This window comes from Chiloscyllium punctatum, chromosome 25, assembly GCF_047496795.1.
Source record: "Chiloscyllium punctatum isolate Juve2018m chromosome 25, sChiPun1.3, whole genome shotgun sequence".
NCBI lineage: Eukaryota > Metazoa > Chordata > Chondrichthyes > Orectolobiformes > Hemiscylliidae > Chiloscyllium > Chiloscyllium punctatum.
In genome coordinates this window covers 76,867,841-76,888,967 of record NC_092763.1, presented here as the reverse complement: position 1 = coordinate 76,888,967, position 21,127 = coordinate 76,867,841, and the positions used below count along the sequence as shown (strand labels likewise).

The 21,127-nt window shown below is 42.2% G+C and overlaps 1 protein-coding gene across 4 annotated transcripts in view; it reads left to right on the top strand.

The window, feature by feature from the left end:
* The window catches only part of aff2 (AF4/FMR2 family, member 2), a 535,365-nt gene that overhangs the window by 392,241 nt on the left and 121,997 nt on the right, over window positions 1–21,127 (top strand). For all 4 annotated transcript variants that reach the window (XM_072595595.1, XM_072595594.1, XM_072595593.1 and 1 more), the window contains one exon: window positions 14,067–14,101. In XM_072595595.1, coding sequence (XP_072451696.1) covers window positions 14,067–14,101 — 35 coding nt within the window. The remainder of the gene's footprint in view (window positions 1–14,066; window positions 14,102–21,127) is intronic.

Below are 21,127 nucleotides of genomic sequence, written 5' to 3'. Positions count from 1 at the left end.
TGCAGGTCAGGTGAATTGGCCATGCTAAATTGCCCATAGTGTTAGGTGCATTAGTCAAGAGGAGGGTGGGTTGCTCTTCAGAGGGTCGGTGTGGACTTGTTAGGCTGAAGGGCCTGTTTCCACACTGTAGGGAGTCTAATCTATAATCTAATCTAGATTATTGCCAAGTGTGCCCATGTCCGAAAAATCAATGTATTGTCCAATATGTCGTCAATGTAAGGTGCCAATTCCATCAGAGTAGAATCAAGGGCAGATTATGCCACAAGTTTCAAAAAGTTTGATTAGGTCCAACCAAAGGGTTCACATGTTAATTCATTGCTGGTCAATCAGAACGTTTGTGGAATCCTGCTATGAGTGACTGAATTGAGGGTGGGATGAAGAGTAAAGCTCTCTGGCTGCTTGAACTAACACATCAATGACAACTGGGCAAAAGGGAAGATTCAGATAAGAAAGGAGTCAACTGCTGCGAGTAAATTGTTCAACACGGCAAACAAATTAAGAGACAAATGTGCTTGATTAATTAAATATTGGTTGGACACAATTTCACTATCATGCTCTGTATCCTCATTGCTATTTGAGAGTCACTGTTAATCAATAAAATGTCTAAGCAGAAAGTGTCACAACCTTCCATCCATGGTTCTGGGTCAAGTTCCTTTCACTCAGTGAGATAAGGCCAATAATACAAACTCTCAGTTCAACAAAAGATGAGACTGCTCTCTTCCTTTAAAACATAAAGCAACAAAATTGTTTTGAACAGCCACCTAAAAGGGCATTGTAACTAAAGTAATGGTTGATGTTATAGATTGGAACAGAAACATACTAAATCCGACCAACATTACCTGGCGTAATGATGCAGCCCAGGCCCTGCATACCCACCAATCTTGAAAGGTATCCAGCGTACCATGAACACTGTACTGTCCCTCTCTGTGAACCCCTGGGTATATGTGTAACCGGGAAAGAGGGAAAGACAGTCAGGTACAATGGCCCCCTCCACAGCCCATTGCCTCGACCCATTAATGGGCACTTTGGCCAGGCCTAGGAAAGGGTCCACAGGGTCACCCTCTGACCTGTCCCACCCTTCCCCACACAGGGTGCTGTTCTTGATTGACACTGTGGCCATGACAGTGATTGTAGGAAGTCAGTTGTTAAAAAGAGAATTGTTGATTCGTGCAATGTGGGAATCACTGGCTGGGCCAGTTTTTATTACCCATCCCTAATTGCCCTTCATGTAGCATAGGTAGTCCCTCAGTGCTGTTATTAAGGGACAGAGTTGCAGGATTTTGACCCAGCAGCCCTAAAAGAATGACCATATTTTTTCCAAAATTAGAATAGTGCGAGGCTTGGAAGGGGGCTTTCAGCTGGTTTGCCCATATTCTGGGGTTTGGAAGGTGCTATTTCAAGTGTCTTGATAAATTGGTTCAGTCGGTGGTAGATGCTGCTTGCTCATGGAGGGAGTGAATGCTGAAGGTGAATAATGTGACAATCAAGCGAGTTACTTTGTCCTGGATGGTATTGAGTTTCTTGAGTGTTCGTGGAGCTGCACCCATCCAGGCATGTGGGGAGTACTCCATCACATTCCTGACTTGTGCTTTGTGGGCCGGCTTTGGAGAAGTAGGAGTTAAGTTACTCACTACAGAATTCCTGTCCTCCGATGTGCTTATATGTATTTATGTGGCTGGTCTAGTTTATTTTCTGCTCAATGGTACCCTGCGGGATATTGATAGGGGAGTATGTAATGATAATGTAATTGAATGTCGAGAGTGATGATTAGATTGTCTCTGATTGGAAATGGTCGTTGACTAGCATTTGTGTGCTGTATATGTTACTTGTCATTCATCAGGCCAAGCCTGGGTATTGTCCAGGTCTTGCTGCATTTGGACATGGATTAATTCAGTATCTGAGGAGTCGTGAATGCTGCTGAACATTGTGCGATCATCGGCAAACATCCCTATTCCCCTTGTAGTTAGGGCAAGGTCATTGATGAAGCAGTTGAAAATATGACATTACCCTAATGAGCCCCTGCAATGATATCCTGAAGCTGAGATGACTGACCTCAAACAACTAAAGCCATCTTCCTTTCGGCATGACACCTACCAGTGGAGAGTTTCCCACTGGTTCTCACTGATTCCATATGTGCGTGGGCAGTCTCATGCCAAACTTAGTCAAGTGAGGCTTTGATATCAAGGTCACTCTCACCTTATCTCCAGTATTTAGCTTGAAAGTCCAGCTTTAGACCCAGATGAGGCCAGGCCCTGGTGGAACCCAAACTGAGAATCAGTGAGTAAGTTGTTGTTGAGTCAGTGTTGCTTGACAACACTGTCAATGACCCCTTCCACCACTTTGCTAATGATTGAGAGGACACTGACGGGTTGGTAATATGTCAGGTTGGATTTATCCAGTGTTTTGTGGGCAGGACATGCCTGAGCCATTTTGCAGACTGCTGGATAGATGCGAGTGTTGAAACTGTACAACATGGCCATGGGCATGACAAGTTCCTGGAGTTTGATTTTATAGAGTCTTCCAAAAGAAGGAAGGTGGGGGAGTTTGAGAGATTTAGGCACAACTGGGGAAGATGGTGTAAAAGGATTTGTGAATGCTCATGTGGCCAGAATTAGACTAGCACCGATACCATCTTCTGGGATTGCGGGAGTATAGCAGTAGAGGGGGCTGTAGACGTCTTAGAGGCATTTCGACAAAACTCTGCCAGAAATGCACTTAAATAGTTCTCAAGTTAAGAAATGAGTGGGACGTGGTTTTCAGCAGGAGATGGTCATAAGACTGTAGATGAGCTAAAGGAGAGGCAAAGGTAGGCTACCCTTGTGATGGAGAGAATCGACAATGAGATGATCTATTCTTACTCGGAAAGGATGCCAAGCAGTGGTTTCTCTAAAGTTGCGCATATGTGCAGCTGAGCAGTCACCGTACAGGCAATTGTCCCCTTTATGATGGGGTGCAGCCATTCCAGCGGGATTTAAAGTGAAAGAACATCAAATTCAACAGGCTGCTGACAACAAAGAAACAGTGAAGGAACATTAATACCAAGGCTATAAACAGTTTGGCCCAGCATCAGTCAGTGGCCACAGAGCGCAGAATGCAGTCAACAACCAGGGAATGGAATTCAGATGGTAAGCAAAGCCAATGACTTCAGTCCTGCATATCCGATAGAAGAAAATTCAAGAAATATGATAATTGTGCAAGAAAATAGTCTTGCAGTAGAAGATTAGTCATGTCCTCCTTGAATGGCAGATTGAACCTAAAAGGCTGAATGGCCACCTGGCTGTATTTCTTGTGTTATTATTTTTCTTTAAAAATGTATTCTCATCAAATGACGGGATGTTGGACATGCCATAATTCATGTAGTAGGGAGGTCGAGCGGGCTCATGGTGCAGCATGGTGTCAGATGCTGTCGCCGATAGGAAATCTGGATTTAGAACCACGGTTTCTATGAAGTTTAATTGCTGTAGATCTCAAGCTGACTTTCTCTCCCATTTATTTGTGTCTCACTGACTGAGCGGCAACTCTTCCCAATCTTAAAATTGAAACGAAAGCATTGAACCGAAAGTCTTCATATTACACCAGATTGGCAGCATTGGTGAACAGTTGAACACGTTTGGCAGCAATTAAATTTTCATCTCTGTTTGGTCATAACACTGATGGAGTACTCTGCCTGTTTCAAGTATGTGATGGAGGCTGTGCACTGTCAAACACATTTACCTTGTGGTGTAATTTGTTGCTGCTTTTCACCTGCAGTTCAACTCAATATCAGTCAATATTTCAAGGTATTAACTCCCTACTGTTTCCCATTGCTAGTTTCCTCATCTTTACCCTTACACAGAATAGCTCCTCTTCAACAATCACATGAATATAAATGGAAAAGAAAGGTCAACTGATCAAAGCCATGTACTCTTTACACGGCTCATTATAACGTGAGCTACAAGGACACCTTGATTGACTTTTGCACTTTTTTTCATGACTTGCTCATTATCATGGATTTAAGAAAATTAAAACGATAAATGCATTTCAACTGGGTAGCTTTTCAGAGCTGCGGAGTATGGAATCATTGCCCAGGTTACAAAGAAAACCCAATGGATAGCACAAAAGATTTTGACATGTGATAGATGAGATCATCTTGGGAGACACGTGCGCTTTGATTGAAGATTTGACTTGGGCTGTGGGACAATTGTTCAGATGATTGGAGAGGCTTTTTATTAACTAATGCCTTAGATTTAGTGATGGAAGTCTAATCATTACAGTACAAACTTAGTGACGATTGAATACAGGAAGTGGTTAGACAATCTTGAGCTACGTTTAGCAGAAGGATGCCCCTTGGTATTAGTCTTCCAAAAAATCCAAAATGTGACAGGTTAATTGTACTTTGGTAAACTACTGTCTAACATCTATCTAGCCGTATGGCAGCTCCGTGAAATAAATAGTGCTTTCTGAAATGCAGTAAGGATTTCAGGCTGTTAAAATGATTTGATAGACTATGTTTTTAGAAGCACTGAGCCGGCATGCCTTCTGGCTGTGTTGCTTAGCAACATTTTAATTCAAGAAGGATCAAAAAGACAAAATCCCTATGGAGTTGAAAACAGAAATAAGTCTGCAGTTGACAGATGATATGAGTTGTTATATAATATACTGTGAAGCTCACTGAGTTCTTTCATGAATGATAAATGGACTGTACACAGATCAATGAGTTCTGCAATAAACTGGAACCACGGTCCATATCTGAGGCAGAACAGGTTGCGTAGGAGGGAAGGCAGTCGGAGATTTAGTCATTGAGACAATTTGTGTACGTTTTACTGTTACAAAGTGTGAGGGGAAACAACTGGCAATATTTGGCTGTCTCATGACTGTTCCCTTCTTTCAATAGGGGTCGACCTAACTGTACCAAATATAATCATCCAGTCGTGTTCACCAACTTGATAGAAATCGGCATTTCCTTTTGAGATGTTACCGCAGCCGTCTCAGTGAGGGCATTGCTACGAAATGATTATTCACCCATGTGTAGTGTGCCTTTGGAGCAGCATTGTGTCAAAAGTGGCAAGAGCAAATGCGGCTTTCCTTAAGCAAGTTCTGAAACAGCTCAAAGGGTTTGTCTATTTGGATCAGGCGGCAATTTCATCGCTTACACTTCTCAAATGCAGAGCAAATGACATTGGTTTAGTACATTTTCGTGTATTTTTGATAAAAACCTAATGGACCAGTCTCAGGTGCATCGTCCAAAAATTGCTGGAGTGAGGAACTGGTTGAGTTGTTTAATCTCACCCTCAGATTGTCCTGCACTTTTCAGACAAATTGCTTGAAGTGGAAGCTGATAACATTGCTTCCAAAGCAGTTGGACACTTGGAACCTTAGTGAAGTTTGGGACGAATGATTTATCTCCTTTAATTAATGAACAGAAGGAGGACCTGAATGAATTTGATGCAAATTAGGACAAAAAGAGAAACAAAAAGGACAGGGAAAGGAACAGACTGCATTAGCCGAGAGAAAAGACAGAATTGCAAACTGAGATGAAAATAAATAGAAATTAACTTAAAATCTCTCAGAACAACTTACAGCCTACAGGAATGAAACTCCTGTTTCAGTACAATGTTGAGTTTTAGATCAGAATCATCAATCACACAATTAACAGATCTCTTCAGACTCGAAGTCTGAGGCTTAATTAGATTTATTTTGATGAACAGAGAAAATCCAGCAATGTTTTGATGAATTTGAACGGAAAGACTTGAGGTGGAGCTTTTTTTTTGGTTTTGACGAGGTTGATAGCAAAACAGCACAAATCATCTGATAATGTGTAGAGAATTGGAACCTGTGCAGTATCTGTCCCTCATGCCCAATTACTGGGACTTTAATGAAGTAATATCGACAAGCATGCTGAATACAGAGCTCCTCTTCCAACAATTTCTGAGTCATTAAGGTTCATGTTTTTGTGATATGCTGTATTCTTAAAGGATCGAGCCACAGTTTAAATCCAAGAGAATTGTGTAGATACAATCTGTGGCATATGCAGCCAAACAAAACATAGGATTACTTATTCATTAGGACTGAACATAAATATCTACTTGCCAATTGAGATGAAAGAGTCATTTTTAAAGATAATTACAATTACACATTTTGATCGGACATTTTCAATTGATCAAAAGGAGTCGGGGTAGATAGGATAGTGAAGGAGGTGTTTGCTATGCTTACCATATTGTTCAGTCATTGAGTAGAGGAGTTGGAAGGTCATGTTGTGGCTGTACAGGACATTGGTTTGGCCACTTTTGGGACATTGCGTGCAGTTCTGGTCTCCTTCCTATCGGAAGGATGTTGTGAAAGTTGATAGGGTTCAGAAAAGATTTACAAGAATGTTGCCTGGGTTGGAGGGTTTGAGCTGTAGGGAGAGGCTGAATAGGCTGGGGCTGTTTTGCTGGAGCGTAAGAGGCTGACGAGTTATCTTATAGAGGTTTAAAAAATCATGAGAAGGCATGGATAGGGTCAATAGGGAAGGTCTCAGGAGAGACATACTGGCACTGGAGCGTGTCCAGCGGACTTTCACATGGATGATTCCTGGAATGGTAGGTCTAACATACGAGAAACAGCTGAGGATCCTGGGATTGTACTCATTGGAGTTTAGAAGGTTAAGGGGAGATCTAATAGAAACTTACAAGATAATACATGGCTTGGAAAGGGTGGATGCTAAGAAATTGTTTCCGTTAGGCGGGGAGACTAGGACCCATGGGCACAGCCTTACAATTAGAGGGGGTCAATTCAAAACAGAAATGCGGAGACATTTCTTCAGCCAAAGAGTGGTGGGCCTGTGGAATTCATTGCCGCGGAGTGCAGTGGAGGCCGGGATGCTAAGTGTCTTCAAGGCAGAGATTGATAAATTCTTGATGTCACAAGGAATTAAGGGCAACGGGGAGAATGCGGGTAAGTGGAGTTGAAATGCCCATCAGCCATGATTAAATGGCGGAGTGGACTCGATAGGCCAAATGGCCTTACTTCCGCTCCTATGTCTTAAGGTCTTCTCCCTGGGGTAGGGGAGTTCAAAGCTGGAGCGCATAGGTTTACGGTGAGAAGGGAAAGATCTAAAAGGGACCTGAGGGCAACTTTTTCATGCAGAAGGTGGTGCATGTATGGAATGAGCTGCCAGAGGAACTGATGGAGACTTGTACGATTTCAACATTTAAAAGGCACCTGGATGGGTATATGAATGGGAAGGGTTTAGAGGGATATGTGCCAAATGCTGGCAAATGAGACGAGATTAATTTAGGGTCGGCATGAACGAGTTGAACTGAAGGGTCTGTTTCCATGCTCAATAGTTTTATAACTGTAATTCATTTTGCATTTGCATAATTGGTCATAATGGAGGATCAAAGTGATAAAATAGTATTAGACATTGTTTAAAGAAGACATGACGTCAAAGCTTTTCACCTTCCACTCACCCGATCCAAGATTAAACACTCTTATTTAATGTGTTATGGTGTTCCCTTTCTAAGCTAATCTTGCCTCCCACGCCGAAGGGACTTGAAGGGTAAATGCTGAGAGGACGTCTCCCCTCATGGGAGAGTGAGCCACCGGGGGTTGTCATCCGAGAATAAATGGCCACCAATAAAAGAGTGAAATGAGAAGGAACTTCTTCTCTCAGAAGGTTGTGAGTCTTTGGAATTCCTTGTCACAGAGAGCTGAGATAGATTTAAGGCTGGAATATAGATTCTTGATCAGCCCAAGGACGATGGGGAAAGGGCTGGGAAGTTAAAAGGGGGATTGTAGGATCAGCCATGAACGGCCTGCTCCTGTTCCTTTTTCTTATGGTCTAGTCCTGATGAATGCATGACAATAAGCTTTTGACATTATGTATTTTCTTTAGCAAAGTCTAGGCCTTTAATGCTCAGGAAGTCTTTGTAGGATAATCATTAATAAATCAAATGTGCAATTTAGGTGAAACATCTTTAACTAGTGAGTCATTGTAATATGGAACCCACTGCTGAAAGGACTAGTCAAGATTAATTATGGAGAACCTTTCAAAGGTGAACTAGGTAAGCACATAAGCAAAAGAAACTTAAGGGCTGCTGTGATAAGGTGAAAGGGTGTGAGAGAAGGTACATTTGGAACATTAAGCATAGGCACTGAGCAGTTAGGCCTGTTTTTATACTGCTACATCTAAGTACTTCAAAGAAAAGATTTACTTTGGGTCCTTGAAAATTGGCAAATAGTATCTTGATCACTGAAACTTAAACATTGTGTGCTCAGAGCTGAAGTGTTGTTGAAATAGTGACGATGAATGACTTTGGAAGGAAATTGGATAGAAAGTAGGGGACAATGGGAATGGAGCAAAGTAATGGCACTGACTGGTTTGCTGTACAGAGGGCTAGCATTGACTTAACAGGCTGAATAATCTCCTTCTGTGTCCTACCAGCTAAGTGACGCTGCAGCACAAAAAGGCATTCGGACATTGGTCTGCTCCTGCTATTACTGTGAGCCCCATGTGCACTAATTTTCCAAAATCAGGATTGGAATTGCATTCCAAAAATAACTAATAGATTTTTAGGAGATGTTGAGCCCGCAATCTGTAGGTCACACACCATAAAACCAAGACCAAGCAGATTCTGAGAGAAAAACATCCTCATTCTGAGCTGAACCAAAACAAATCTGAAACACTCGCTCTGCTTTCCCTGCACAGGTGCTGCCAGACCTACTGAGTTTCTCCAGGAATTTCTGTTTTTGTTCCTGATTTCCAGCATCCGCAGTTCTTTGTTTTGTTGTTCTCATTATGCGCCGGTTAAATTTGAATGACTTTATTTTAAAATAGTGCAACGTGTAAGGCTGTCTTTAGCAAGTGTAACAGAAATAGTGGAAATATATATTTATAGCAATTCACATCTCTACCACCCCCACCACCCTGCTCGCCAACCTTTCCTGCCAAACACTCTAATGAACATTTTTCATGCCAGAATACGACTTTCTAGCTGGCAGTTTGAAGCTGTGATATATCCCTTGAATCATCATTAATGAAGCATCTGAATATAATGCACAGCTCCAAAATTAAAATACCGAAAGAAAGCACCAAATTATTAATTGCTGCAATCATTAGATCATCTCAAAATGTTAGATCTAAGTGGAAAGTAAGAAAGGAATTCAACTTATATGCCCGAAGGGCATTACAAGATGCTGTCTCACCAATAAAGTACATTTTGAAAGTATTGTGATTTCAGAAATGCAGCAATTTGTACCAACAAGATCTGTCAAACACCACTGTAATAAAAGATCATCGTTGTCTTTCAGTGACATTACTTGAGGTATAAATATTGGACAGGCCGCCCATCATTTTCTTTGAAGTGGTGCTATTGGGTCTTAAATATATACATCACCTCCTAGCACAGAGAGAAACAGGGTCCTGGCTCAATATCTCAACCAAAAGACTGCTCTTCACATGGCACAGCGCTCCCTCTGTATTAGTGTTACAGTGCACGCCTAGATTTGGAACATACAACTACATTTTAAATCTGCATGCATATATAGAAATTATAATCTATGCAATGATATTCTGAGGGATGTGATTGCATTGGAGAGAGTATTGACGAGATTTATGGATGGAGAGTGTGCTGCTGGAAAAGCACAGCAGGTCTGGCAGCATCCAAGGAGCAGGAAAATTGACATTTCAGGCCGGAGCCCTTCATTAGGAATCTATTACCTGGACTGAAGAGTATTACTTACGAAGAGAGGTTGGTCTGACTGAAGTTGTTTTCCTTGGATGAGGAAATTGAGGGGGGACAAGATTGAGATGTATCAAATTACGAGGGGCATGGATATGGTTGACCAGAAGAAAAATTTCCCTTGATGGAGGAATCGGGGTGATGGATTTAAGGTAAAGGGCAAGTGGTTCAAAAGTGATGTAAGAGAAAATTTTTTTACCCAGAGGCTGGTGGGAGTCTGGAACTGACTGCCTGAACGGATGGAGGAGGCAGAACCCCTCCCGACATAGAGGAAGTACAGGTTGTTCTGCTGGAGCGTGTGTTTCGTCAATGTAAATTTGCTATAACGCGATTGACGAATAGAGGATGGTGTTCCTAAAGCATGAACTTTTAAAAGGTGTGTTGGCTCTAATGTGATTGCATCGCCGACACTTGAAGTGTGAGTTATATTCTGTGATTCTTCTATAGCGCGAGGTCACACAGGAACACGACTATCGTGTTATAGAAGAAATTGTGGTATTTATATGTGCACTCACAATGGCAAGGCTACAGGCTAAGTGCTGGAAAATGGGATTAGAATAATGAGATGGTTGTATTTGACTGGCACCAACTCGATGGGCTGAAAGGTCTTTTACAGTGCTGTGGACCTCAAAGGTGCCATTACAACGGAAGTAGTTACTCGCCAAAGGTCTTTATCTGTCTTCTACTGTCACATGCACACATGTGCATCAAGTGATAGTTCAGATCCCTTTAAAAATCTCCTGTGCTGTCTGACTGTTTCTGATTGAGTTCAGGATTCAACCAGTTGTGTTGATTTTCCTATTGGCTTGATGCCACCTGTGTCAGATCCTTTTTTTGGGGAGGTCAATGGCTGCCGCTGCTGGTATTGTTTAATGCAGGTAAACGGGTCTGAAAATAATTTGATGCCCCCTTTATCTACAGGTATGCAAAATGGATACCACAGTTTTCAGTACTGAATAACATACACATACATCTCCTGAGACATAGGTTTACGGGAACACTTTTTTTTCCCCTTTGGCTTTTTGCAGGAAGAGGGCTGATATCTGCTTCAGATTGTCTTTGCACTTGCTTGAAAGCAGTGTGGCTGCTCTGTTTGAGATAAACACAGCTTGCAACAAAAAAGAGAAATTGCTGGAGAAACTCAACGGGTCTGGCAGCATCTGTGGAGAGAAAAAACCAAGTTTGAGATGGTTCTTTGTCAAAAATCTCAAGAGTCATTGTTAAGAACACACACATAGACAGTAAGGACGGAAGCAGGCTCTTCAGCCCACCATGTCTGTGCTGACCATGATGCCATTCCAAACTAATCCCACCTGTCTGCACATGGTCTGTATGCCTCTATTCTCTGCCAGTCCATATGTCTGTCTAAATGCCTCTAATACATTCCTTAAGTATCTGCTTCTCCCACCTTCCCTGGCAGCATGTTCCAAGCACCTACCGCCCTCTGTGTTAAACAAACTTTTCCTCGCACATCTCCTTTAAATTTTTCCCCTCTTACCTTAAACTTATGCCCTCTAGTATTTGACATGTCCACCCTGTGAAGAAGACTCGACTCTCCACCCTATCCATGTCTCTCATAATTTTATAATTTTATATGCTTCTTTTAGATTGCCCCTCAACCTCTGACTCTCCAGTAAAATCAATCCAAGTTCTGAAGAAGATACATTTTAGTTAACTCGGTTTCTCTCTCCACAGATAGAACAGAACTGCTGAGTTTCTCAAGCACTTTCTTGTTGAATTTCTGGCTTCCAGCATCCACGGTATTTTGCCTTGGTTGAACCTTGCTCGAATAAATGGCAGTGAAATAGACTCAAAGAACTGAACGGTCAGCACCTATTCCCATGTGCCGAATCCACAGCAGATTAGATTAGATTCCCTACAGTATGGAAACAGGCCCTTTGGCCCAACCAGTCCACACCGGCCCTCCAAAGGGTAACCCACTCTACTACCTAATGGCCCTAACAGTATGGGCAATTTAGCACGGACAGTTTAGCACGGCCAATTCACCTGACCAGCACATCTTTGAATTGTGGGAGGAAACTAGAGCACCTGGAGGAAACCCACACAGACACAGGGAGAATGTGCAAACTCCACACAGACAGTAACCCAAAGCAGGAATTGAACCCAGGTCCCTAGCACTATGAGGCAGCAGTGCTAACCACTGAGCCACCGTGCCACCCCAACCACTGAGCCACCATGCCACCCTGAGAACATCCTTTGCAGTAGTGAAATATCAGTGGAAAGGGAAAATGTGCCAGGGATGCTCTCAAGCAGATTCTAATGGTGGTACAAACAGTCTAAACTGATACATCTTTGATTAAATGACTGCTAACTGCCGTTCCAATCTTCCACTAACAAGATCGCCACAAAGCACCACATAAAACAATACCTCAGCATGAGTGACATGACCCACAGAATACAGAGTCCGAGGCTATTACTGGGACTATAATTGGGTAATTTTTGCTCTTCAGTCCACGACGTTTTAATTCCTTTCGGCTATTGTTGTCCTTCTTGTGAAGTGATTGTCGTGGTGTGTGAGATAATAGGAGAGCAACTCCAAGTGGTCAACTTTATCACTAGCTAAATACTGCCCACTGTTTAATTATTACCGCCATGAGCAGTGCAGTAAACATTAAGCAGCAGGCAAGGTTCTGCGCAAAATGAGCTCTCTGGAAGTGCCACACACACACTCACAAAACCTCGCCTGGTCATTCCACAACAAAGTAAAACGGATTTATTATCTCCTTAAGTTCCAATAAATGTCCCCCCACTAAGCAGCTGACCTATCCTTCTGCAGCTGGTCTTTCCATTTCAGCTGTCACAGTACAATGTGGACTCTTCATTCTGACTGGGACTTGTAGCACGATGAGGGAGGAGGACTTACATTTCTGTAGCACCTTCTCGTGACCTCAATGCCTTCCAAAGTGCCAGCGAGGTGCCCTTTAGAAATGACACAGGACCAGTCATCCAGAATCCCAGGTTAATGATCTGGGGTCAAGAGATCAAATTGGAGCATGGAAGCTGGTTGTATTTAAATTCAGCCAGTAACCGAGAATTTGAAAGCTATCCTCTGTAATTATGATTTGGAGATGCCGGTATTGGACTGGGGTGTACAAAGTTAAATATCACACAACACCAGGTTATAGTCCAACAGGTTTATTTGGAAGCATAACTTTCAGAGCGCTGCTCCTTCATCAGGTGGTTATGGAGTACTCAAAAAGCTAGTGCTTCCAATTAAACCTGTTGGACTATAACTTGGTGTTGTGTGATTTTTATCTTCTGTAATGTTGACCATGAAGGGGAGGCCACAGCCTAGTGGTATTATTGCTGGATTGTCAATCCAGGAAACCAGGTTCACAGTCCCACCACAACTGATGGTGGAATTTGAATTCAAGAGAGATTTGGAATTAAGAGTTTAATGATGACCACAAAACCATTATTCAGTGTTGGGTAAACCCAATCTGGTTCACTAATGTCCTTTAGGGAAGGAAGCTGTCATCCTTACCTGGTCTGATCTACATGTGTCTCCAGCAATGTATTTCACTTTTAGCTGCCCTTTAGAATCGCCTAGTAAGTTACTCAGAGAAAATGGGGACTATAGATGCTGGAGAGTCAGAGACGAAAAGTGTGGTGCTGGAAAGGCACAGCAGGTCAGGCAGGGTCCAAGAGCCCTTCATCAGGAATGTTACTTAGCACGTTTTGTAATACCTTGTCAGTGACATCCACATCCCTTGAAAAATCAAAGGAAACAAATGTTTAGAGCGACAATATAATTAAGTGTTTTAAGAGTCTCCCCAAAGACTTCCTTTTAAAAACACAACACTTTACCACAGGTTTTGTTCTTTGCAATGACTGGCAGAATATAACAGCGTATACACAGATGGTCCACAATGGTCATTTTTAATGACAATGTCCAACCCCTGCATTAGGAATAACAGATTTAGGAGGCACAGTTAGTAAGTTTGCAGATGACGTCAAAATCACAGATATCATGGACAGTGAAGAAGGTTATCTAAGATTACAAATGGATCTTAATCAATTGGGCCAATAGGCTGAGGAGTGGCAGATGGAGTTTAATTTGGATAAATGTGATATATTTTGGTAAAACAAGCAAGGACAGACACAGGGAGAACATGTAAACTCCACACAAGTAGTGGTCTGAGGATGGAATTGAACCCAGGCCTCTGGCACTGAGGCAGCAGTACTGATCACTGAGCCACCATGCCGTTCCCAAAACTGATGCTTCTTCTGATTTTCCTGTGCTTCAAAGTATCTTGGCCGACTTCTTAATGCTGCAACTCTAAATTGTGAAAGCCTTTGCAATGACTGTTTTGTTTCAGCTAATTATTTTCTTTGTACTCGCAGGTGGAGAAAACCAAGATTCGATCCATCGCTGTAAAGTAAGTTTTTTTTTTAAGTTTCTCTGATTTTATGTTGCGTGTTTCTATGTGTGATCAAATGCTGAAGTGTTTATCATATTTAGTTGGAGGATTATTTATGTTCTTCAAGGTATCCAGTTAAGTGATGGTGCAAGCATGACTCTGCAACACACTCATTAGCATGAAGGAAGACACGTGATTTACTCCAACGTAAATTATCCAATCTAATTCCAAAGCAACTTGTGTTTTGTTTCAGCAAATTTACTCAGCGAGCACTGCAAATCTGAAAGCAACTGTGTAGGCTTCTTTAAACAAGCTGTAACGCGATTACAAACGATTATCCTCAGGTTAGCCCGAGAGATAAACATGGAAGTAAAGGTTTTGTCAGTGGTTCAATGTTAATGCAACCAGATTTTAAAGAGCTGTTGTAGAAATTCAAACTGGTGGTAACCCAATACTTACCTACATTGGTCGGCGCTCTGGGATGTCGTGGAGAGATGTAGTCAGGTTTTGCATCATTAGGAGGATCAGATAAAACGATCATAGTGACTTCTGCACCTACACCTCTCCTTTAGTAATGCTAATGATAACATGTACTTAATATAGACAATGAGAAGCTGAACACAAATTGATCACAGAGGCTTTGGAAGCTGGGTCAATGACTATATTCATGAAAGAGATTGATAACAGATATTAAAGGCATTAAGGGGCACAGAGTGAAAATTGGAATATAGGGTTGAGGTAGAGGATCAGTCACAATGTTATTGAATGGTGAAGTGAGCTCAAAAATCTGAACGACATTCTACTCCTAGTTTTTCTGTCTAATGTTAGTCATCGCATGTTATGCATAAATTGAACAGAACATTCCAACACCATACACAAATAATTTCAAGCAGACCCAAGCTGATACTCAGTATTAATAAGCTGGCGGGAGAGGCTTCATAGGACATGGATGGAGGCAATGTTCTGGTAGTCATGTCAAAAGGCTAGTCAGCCAGAGAGCCAGGCTAATGATTTTGAAACATGGCTTCACATCTGTCTAGGATAGCTGGCAGAATTTAAATTTGATGAACACAATCCAGAATTGAAAGTTAGTCTTAGAAACAGTGACCATGAAAATATCATTGATTATCGCAAAACATCTATCACTAATATCACCAATAAAATTTGCCATCCATATCTGAACTAACCTATTCCTTGCTTCAGACTCACAACAATGATGGTTGACTCCAGAATGTCGAGGCATGTCATTCTATTTGAGGGCAATTAGGATGCACAACAATTGTTGCTGACATTTCATCCCAAGAACAAATCATGTTAAAAAGAAAGGCCCACGTTGGATAGGACTCTGGGTTTGCTGGGCTCCTACCTGTGGTGTTGCTGGAGATTAGTCAGCAGTGAGCAGCTGGAGGTTTGAACCTGACCTATCTTTTGAATGGGCCTGGACACTTCCTAAGGGAAGTAGTGGAAATGGGCCTTCAGGTCAATCAAAGGCCAATGATTGTTACATGCTGCAAGTGTCTTGAGGTTGATAGCCTGTTGGCTCCTTCCCAGTTTATCTCAAGATCGGAAAAAACAACCAGAAATCACTGGGTTCCGTCCCCTTTATCGTCTGCCTTTTTTAAAAAGGGGTTTTCAGTTGTAATTGTTTGCTGTTTCATTCCAAGGCATCCTGAGTGCAAAAAAACAATGTCGATCGTTTGTTGTTCTCATTCCAGGGCTTGCGTTTTCATGTCACAAGATTTCTGCAGGCAAAACGTACTCATTTCAAATGAATATATTTATACTTGAAGAAAATACTTGGTTTAATTTCCTAGAGATCATTTTGACAGTGTATAATATTGCAAAACTAGTGGCAGCAGGTAGACACCAAGTTTCATACCTGTCGTCATTTGCATTACAATTAACTTTAATGTACTTGTACGTTTCATGAATGTAATTTGATGACAATCAATCATCACAAAGTCAGTAATTCACCATCCCAACCTTTGACCTTACCTTGCTTAGGTCACAAGGCTGACATAAAGTTTAACCTTTGGCTGAAATCTATGGCAAAATATTTTGGAATCGCAGAGTCTTTGCTCTCTTGTTTATGAACATCTGTGCAGCACCAAAGATAGGGTGTAGCTTAATGTCATAGAGCCCTACAGCATGGAGACAAGCCATTTGGCCCAAACTGGTCCATGCCGACCAAAGTGTCCATCCACGCTAACACCATTTCCCTGCACTTGGCCTATATCCTTCTAAACGTTTCCTATCCATGTATTTGTCCAAACGCCTTTTAACTGTTTTAATGTACCCGCCTCAACCATTTCCTCTGGCAGCTCATTCCACATGTGTACCACCCTCTGTGTAAAAAACGTTTTCCCTCAGGTTCCCATCTATTCTTACCCCTCTAACCTTAAACTGATGTCCTCTAGTTCTTGATTCCTAAATCTTGGGGAAAAGACTGAGTGCATTCACCCGATCCATGCCTCTCAAGATCTTATACACTTCTACAAGATCCCCCCTCAACCTCTGATGCACTAAAGAAAAAACAGGAAACAAACACTTGCATTAAATGGGTGTCAGAAGTGGTGAACTTCATGGATCAGTTCAGACCCACTTTTGTTTTTGATACAAGCAAATATTTGAACTTGGGTTTTGGTAAACAATCATGAGATGATTGTGAAATGCAGTGTGCGAATACTGGCGGACTCCAGGAGATATTAGCAAAATAGGGATAACTTATTGAAAAATGGGTACGAGGGGGCAGATATGTCTTCATGTGGGCAAGTGTGAAATAAGGTACTTTGGAAGATAAAGGAGTATGCTGTGATTGGAAAGACGCTGGTGCGAGTGCACAATTCAAAAAATTAGCGGGAAGTGAGGAAAGATAAAGCCTCGAAATTAAAACAAACACCGATACTTTTATGTTCATTAAATAGAATATTAGAGTCAAGAAGTATTGATAAATTCATACAAAATATTAGTTAGGCATCAGTTAGTGAGTTAATGTGAAGTTTTATGTGCCATATGGAAACAACTACATTGAAACCACATAGGATGATGTTGGAATGGGACACAGTTATAATAAGAATTGGCCTGAAGCTTAAGGATAATTTCCACCGATCCAGTGTCATAGAGTTATAGATTCAGAGAGATGTACAGCATAGAAACAGACCCTTTGGTCCAATTCGTTCATGCCAACCAGATATCCCAACCCAATCTCGTCCCACCTGCCAGCATTTGGCCCATATCCCTCTAAACCCTTCCTATTCATATACCCATCCAAATGCCTCTTAAATGTTGTAATTGTACCATCCTCCACCGCCTCCTCTGGCAGCTCATTCCATACATGCACCACCCTCTGTGTGGAAGAAGTTGCCCCTTAGGTCCCATTTATATGTTTCTCCTTTCACCCTAAATCTATTCCGTCTAGTTCTGGATTACATCCCCCCCACCCCCACTCCCCCTCTCCACCAGGGAAAAGACTTTGTCTATTTATCCTATCCATGCCCCTCATGATTTTACAAACCTCTATCAGGTCACCCCTCAGCCTCCAATGCTCCAGGGAAAACAGCAATAGCTCAAATCCTCCAACCCTGGCAACATCATTGTAAATCTTTTCTGAACCCTTTCAAGTTTCACAACATCTTTCCGATAGGAGGGAGACTAGGATTGCATGTAATATTCCAGCAGTGGCCTAACCAATGTCCTGTATAGCCGCAACATGACCTCCCAACTCCTGTACTCAATATTCTGACCAATAAAGGAAAGCATACCAAAAGCCTTCTGCACTATCCTATCTACCTGCGACTCCACTTTCAAGGAGCTAAGAACCGGCACTCCAAGGTCTCTTTGTTCAGCAGTATTCTCCAGGACCTTACTATTAAGTGTATAAGTGCTGCTAAGAGTGGTTTCCAAAGTGCAACACCTTGCATTTATCTAAATTAAACTCCATCTGCCACTTCTCAGCCCATTGGCCAATCTAGTCAAGGTCCTGTTGTAATCCGAGGTAATCTTCTTCGCTGTTTTGGTGTCATCTGCAAATTTGCTAACCATACCTTTTATGTTCATATCCAAATCATTTATGTAAATGACGATAAGTAGAGGACCCAGCACCGATCCTTGTGGCACTCCACTGGTCACAGGCCTCCAGTCTGAAAAACCACCCTCCACCACCACCCTCTGTCTTCTACCTTCGAGCCGGTTCTGTATCCAAATGGCTAGTTCTCCCTGTATTCCATGAGGTGTAGGTAAAAACAATGACTGGAAACCAGATTCTGGATTAGTGGTGCTGGAAGAGCACAGCAGTTCAGGCATCATCCGAGGAGCAGTAAAATCAACGTGATCTCCATGAGATGTAATCGGTTTCCCATGGGGAACCTTGTCGAACTCCTTACTGAAGTCCGTATAGATCACCTACACCACTCTGCCCTCATCAATCCTCTTTGTTGCATTTTCAAAAAATCAATCAAGTTTGTGAGGCATGATTTCCCCACGCAAAAAACCATGGTGACTATCCTACTTGCCTTTCCAAATACATGCCAATTCTGTCTCTCAGGAGTACATCCAACAACTTGCCCACCACCAACATCAGGCTCACTGGTCTACAGTTCCCTGGCTTGTCCTCACCACCTTTCTTAAGTAGTGGCACCACGTTTGCCAACCTCCAGTCTTCTGGCACCTCACCTGTGACTATCGATGATACTAATATCTCAGCAAGGGGCCCAGCAATCACTTCTCTAGCTTCCCACAGAGTTCGAGGGTACACTGATCAGGTCCTGGGGATTTATCCACCTTTATACGTTGAAATGCAAGAGGAAAGTTAGAGGGAATTTGTGACATGAAGGAGAATTATTTCCTATAGTTGGTCAGGTAGTGAGGAAGAGTCATCACTGGGAGAGTGAGGCGTGATTGCTTTAGACAGTGAGTAATCAAAGCAGTGTTTAAGGTAAAAATAGGTAAGTATTTGTAGGTATATGGTAGATTCAGCCAAAGTCTGTCATAGAAATGATCGGCTGATTGGCCTGATCCTACGTTGTAAGCTTATACAACTTTGCAGTATACGATTATAAGAGAGAATTCTATTCATATTGGGATTAGCCAAGCAGTGTGTGATCAGAATATTGAGGGACTGAAATGGAACTTTTTCTAATGAGATTATAATTCAAACATTGCTGATTTATTAAATACATAAATAGTTAATAAAGTTTCTCAATGTAGGTTGGCTGATTCCCAAGGTATAGGGACTACTCCTGGGTCAATTAAACTTTAATCCAGATTTCAGTTTTGAAAGTATAATGAAATGTGCCAAGGTTGCCAGGTTACAGAACAGGCGCACTTGGAGACAACAGATACTGTCGAGTCTTGGTTATCTGAGACCTAGCCATTTCTGATTGGCCATGGCTGATGTAAGTACAAGCCGGTAAAGTAATTCTGATTTGCAATATTAAATAGTAGGTGAGAGAGAAGGAGAAAACAATTCTTAAAGCTTTCACTGCTACTGCCCAGCTGAGCTTTTGGAGATTCTGATAAGACAAGGTTGGGAATTCTATGATGGCTCTATTGGCAATGTTGCCTTACAGTGCTAGCAACCCTTGTTTGATTCCATCCTTGGGCAACTGTCTGTGTGGAGTCTGTGTGGGTTTCCTCTGGGTGTTCCGGTTTTTTCCCATAGACCAAAGACGTTCAGGTTAGGTGGATTGGCTGCACTGAAATTGTCCATAGTGTCCATGGAGGTGTAGGTGGATTACCCATGGGATATGCAGTGTTATAGGATAGGGGGGTGGGTCTAGGTGGGATGCTCTTTGGAGGGTCGGTGTGGACTCAATAAACCAAATGGCCAACTTTCACACTGTAGGGATTCCATGATGATGCAAAAAACATAGAACAACATAAGAACTCAGAATGGCGTAGGCAGTTCAGCCCCTTGAGTCTGCTCTCCATTGGTTGGCTAACCCCATCTCAGCCTCAATTCCACTTTCCTTACTGCTCTCCATAACCCTTCTGTACTGTACGTTCTTAGCAACCCCCTGATCTTAAAAAGAAAGGAATAAAAATCTTGAATCCCTGGTCTTCCTAAAGCACACTACAGCCAATGAAATGCTTTTGATGTGTGAGCACTGCAATAATGTTATTAAAAATAACTGCAGATACTGGAAATCTGAAACAAGAACAGAAAGTGCTGGAGAAACTCAGCTAGTCTGGCAGCATCTGTAGAGGGAGAAACAGAGTTAACGTTCTGGATTCAGTGACCCCAAGGGTCACTAGACGCGAACTGTTTTAATGCTTGTAGCTAAATAGCACGCAAGATTCCTCAAAAAGCGATGAAATGAATAATCTGATAGTATACTTTTGGTATCAATGAGGGATGAATATTTGCCAGGACATTGTGGAGATCTTGCTTTCCATCCTCAGATATCACTATACCACCTTCTACCTCCATCTGAAAGTACAGACCAGGACTCCATTTAATGTTTCATGAAAAGATGGCACCTCTGATAGTACTGTACTCCCTGACTCCTATGGCGAAGTGCCTGTCTAATTTTATGACCAAGGATCTGGAGTAGGTCATGATCCATACCTCAAACTTCTGAATCTGAGGGAGGAGAGTGTCCCATCTCCATCCTCTCTAACCTCTCAAACCCACCTGCGCCCCTCCAATCTCCAATCTCTCTCCAATACCAGATGCCTTCACCTGCAAGGCAACAAGTTTAGGAATTTTGGGTCCCGTATCTAAGGAAGGATGTGCTAAAGGCAGAGAGGGTCTGAAGGAGGTTTTCAGGAACACTGACAGAGATGAAGGGCTTGTCATATGAGGAGTGGTTGAGACTCTGAGTTTGTACTTGATGGAGTTTAGGAGAATGAGGGGGATCTGATTAAACGGCAGAACACCAAAAGGCCTGGATATTGTGGACATGGAGAAGACGTTTTCAAGAATAGGAGAGATTAGGACCCGAGAGTACAGCCCCACTGTGTAGGGATGATTTTTCAGAACTGAGATGAGGAGGGATATCTTCATCCAGAGTGTGATGGATGTGTGGAACTCTCTGCTGGAGAGGG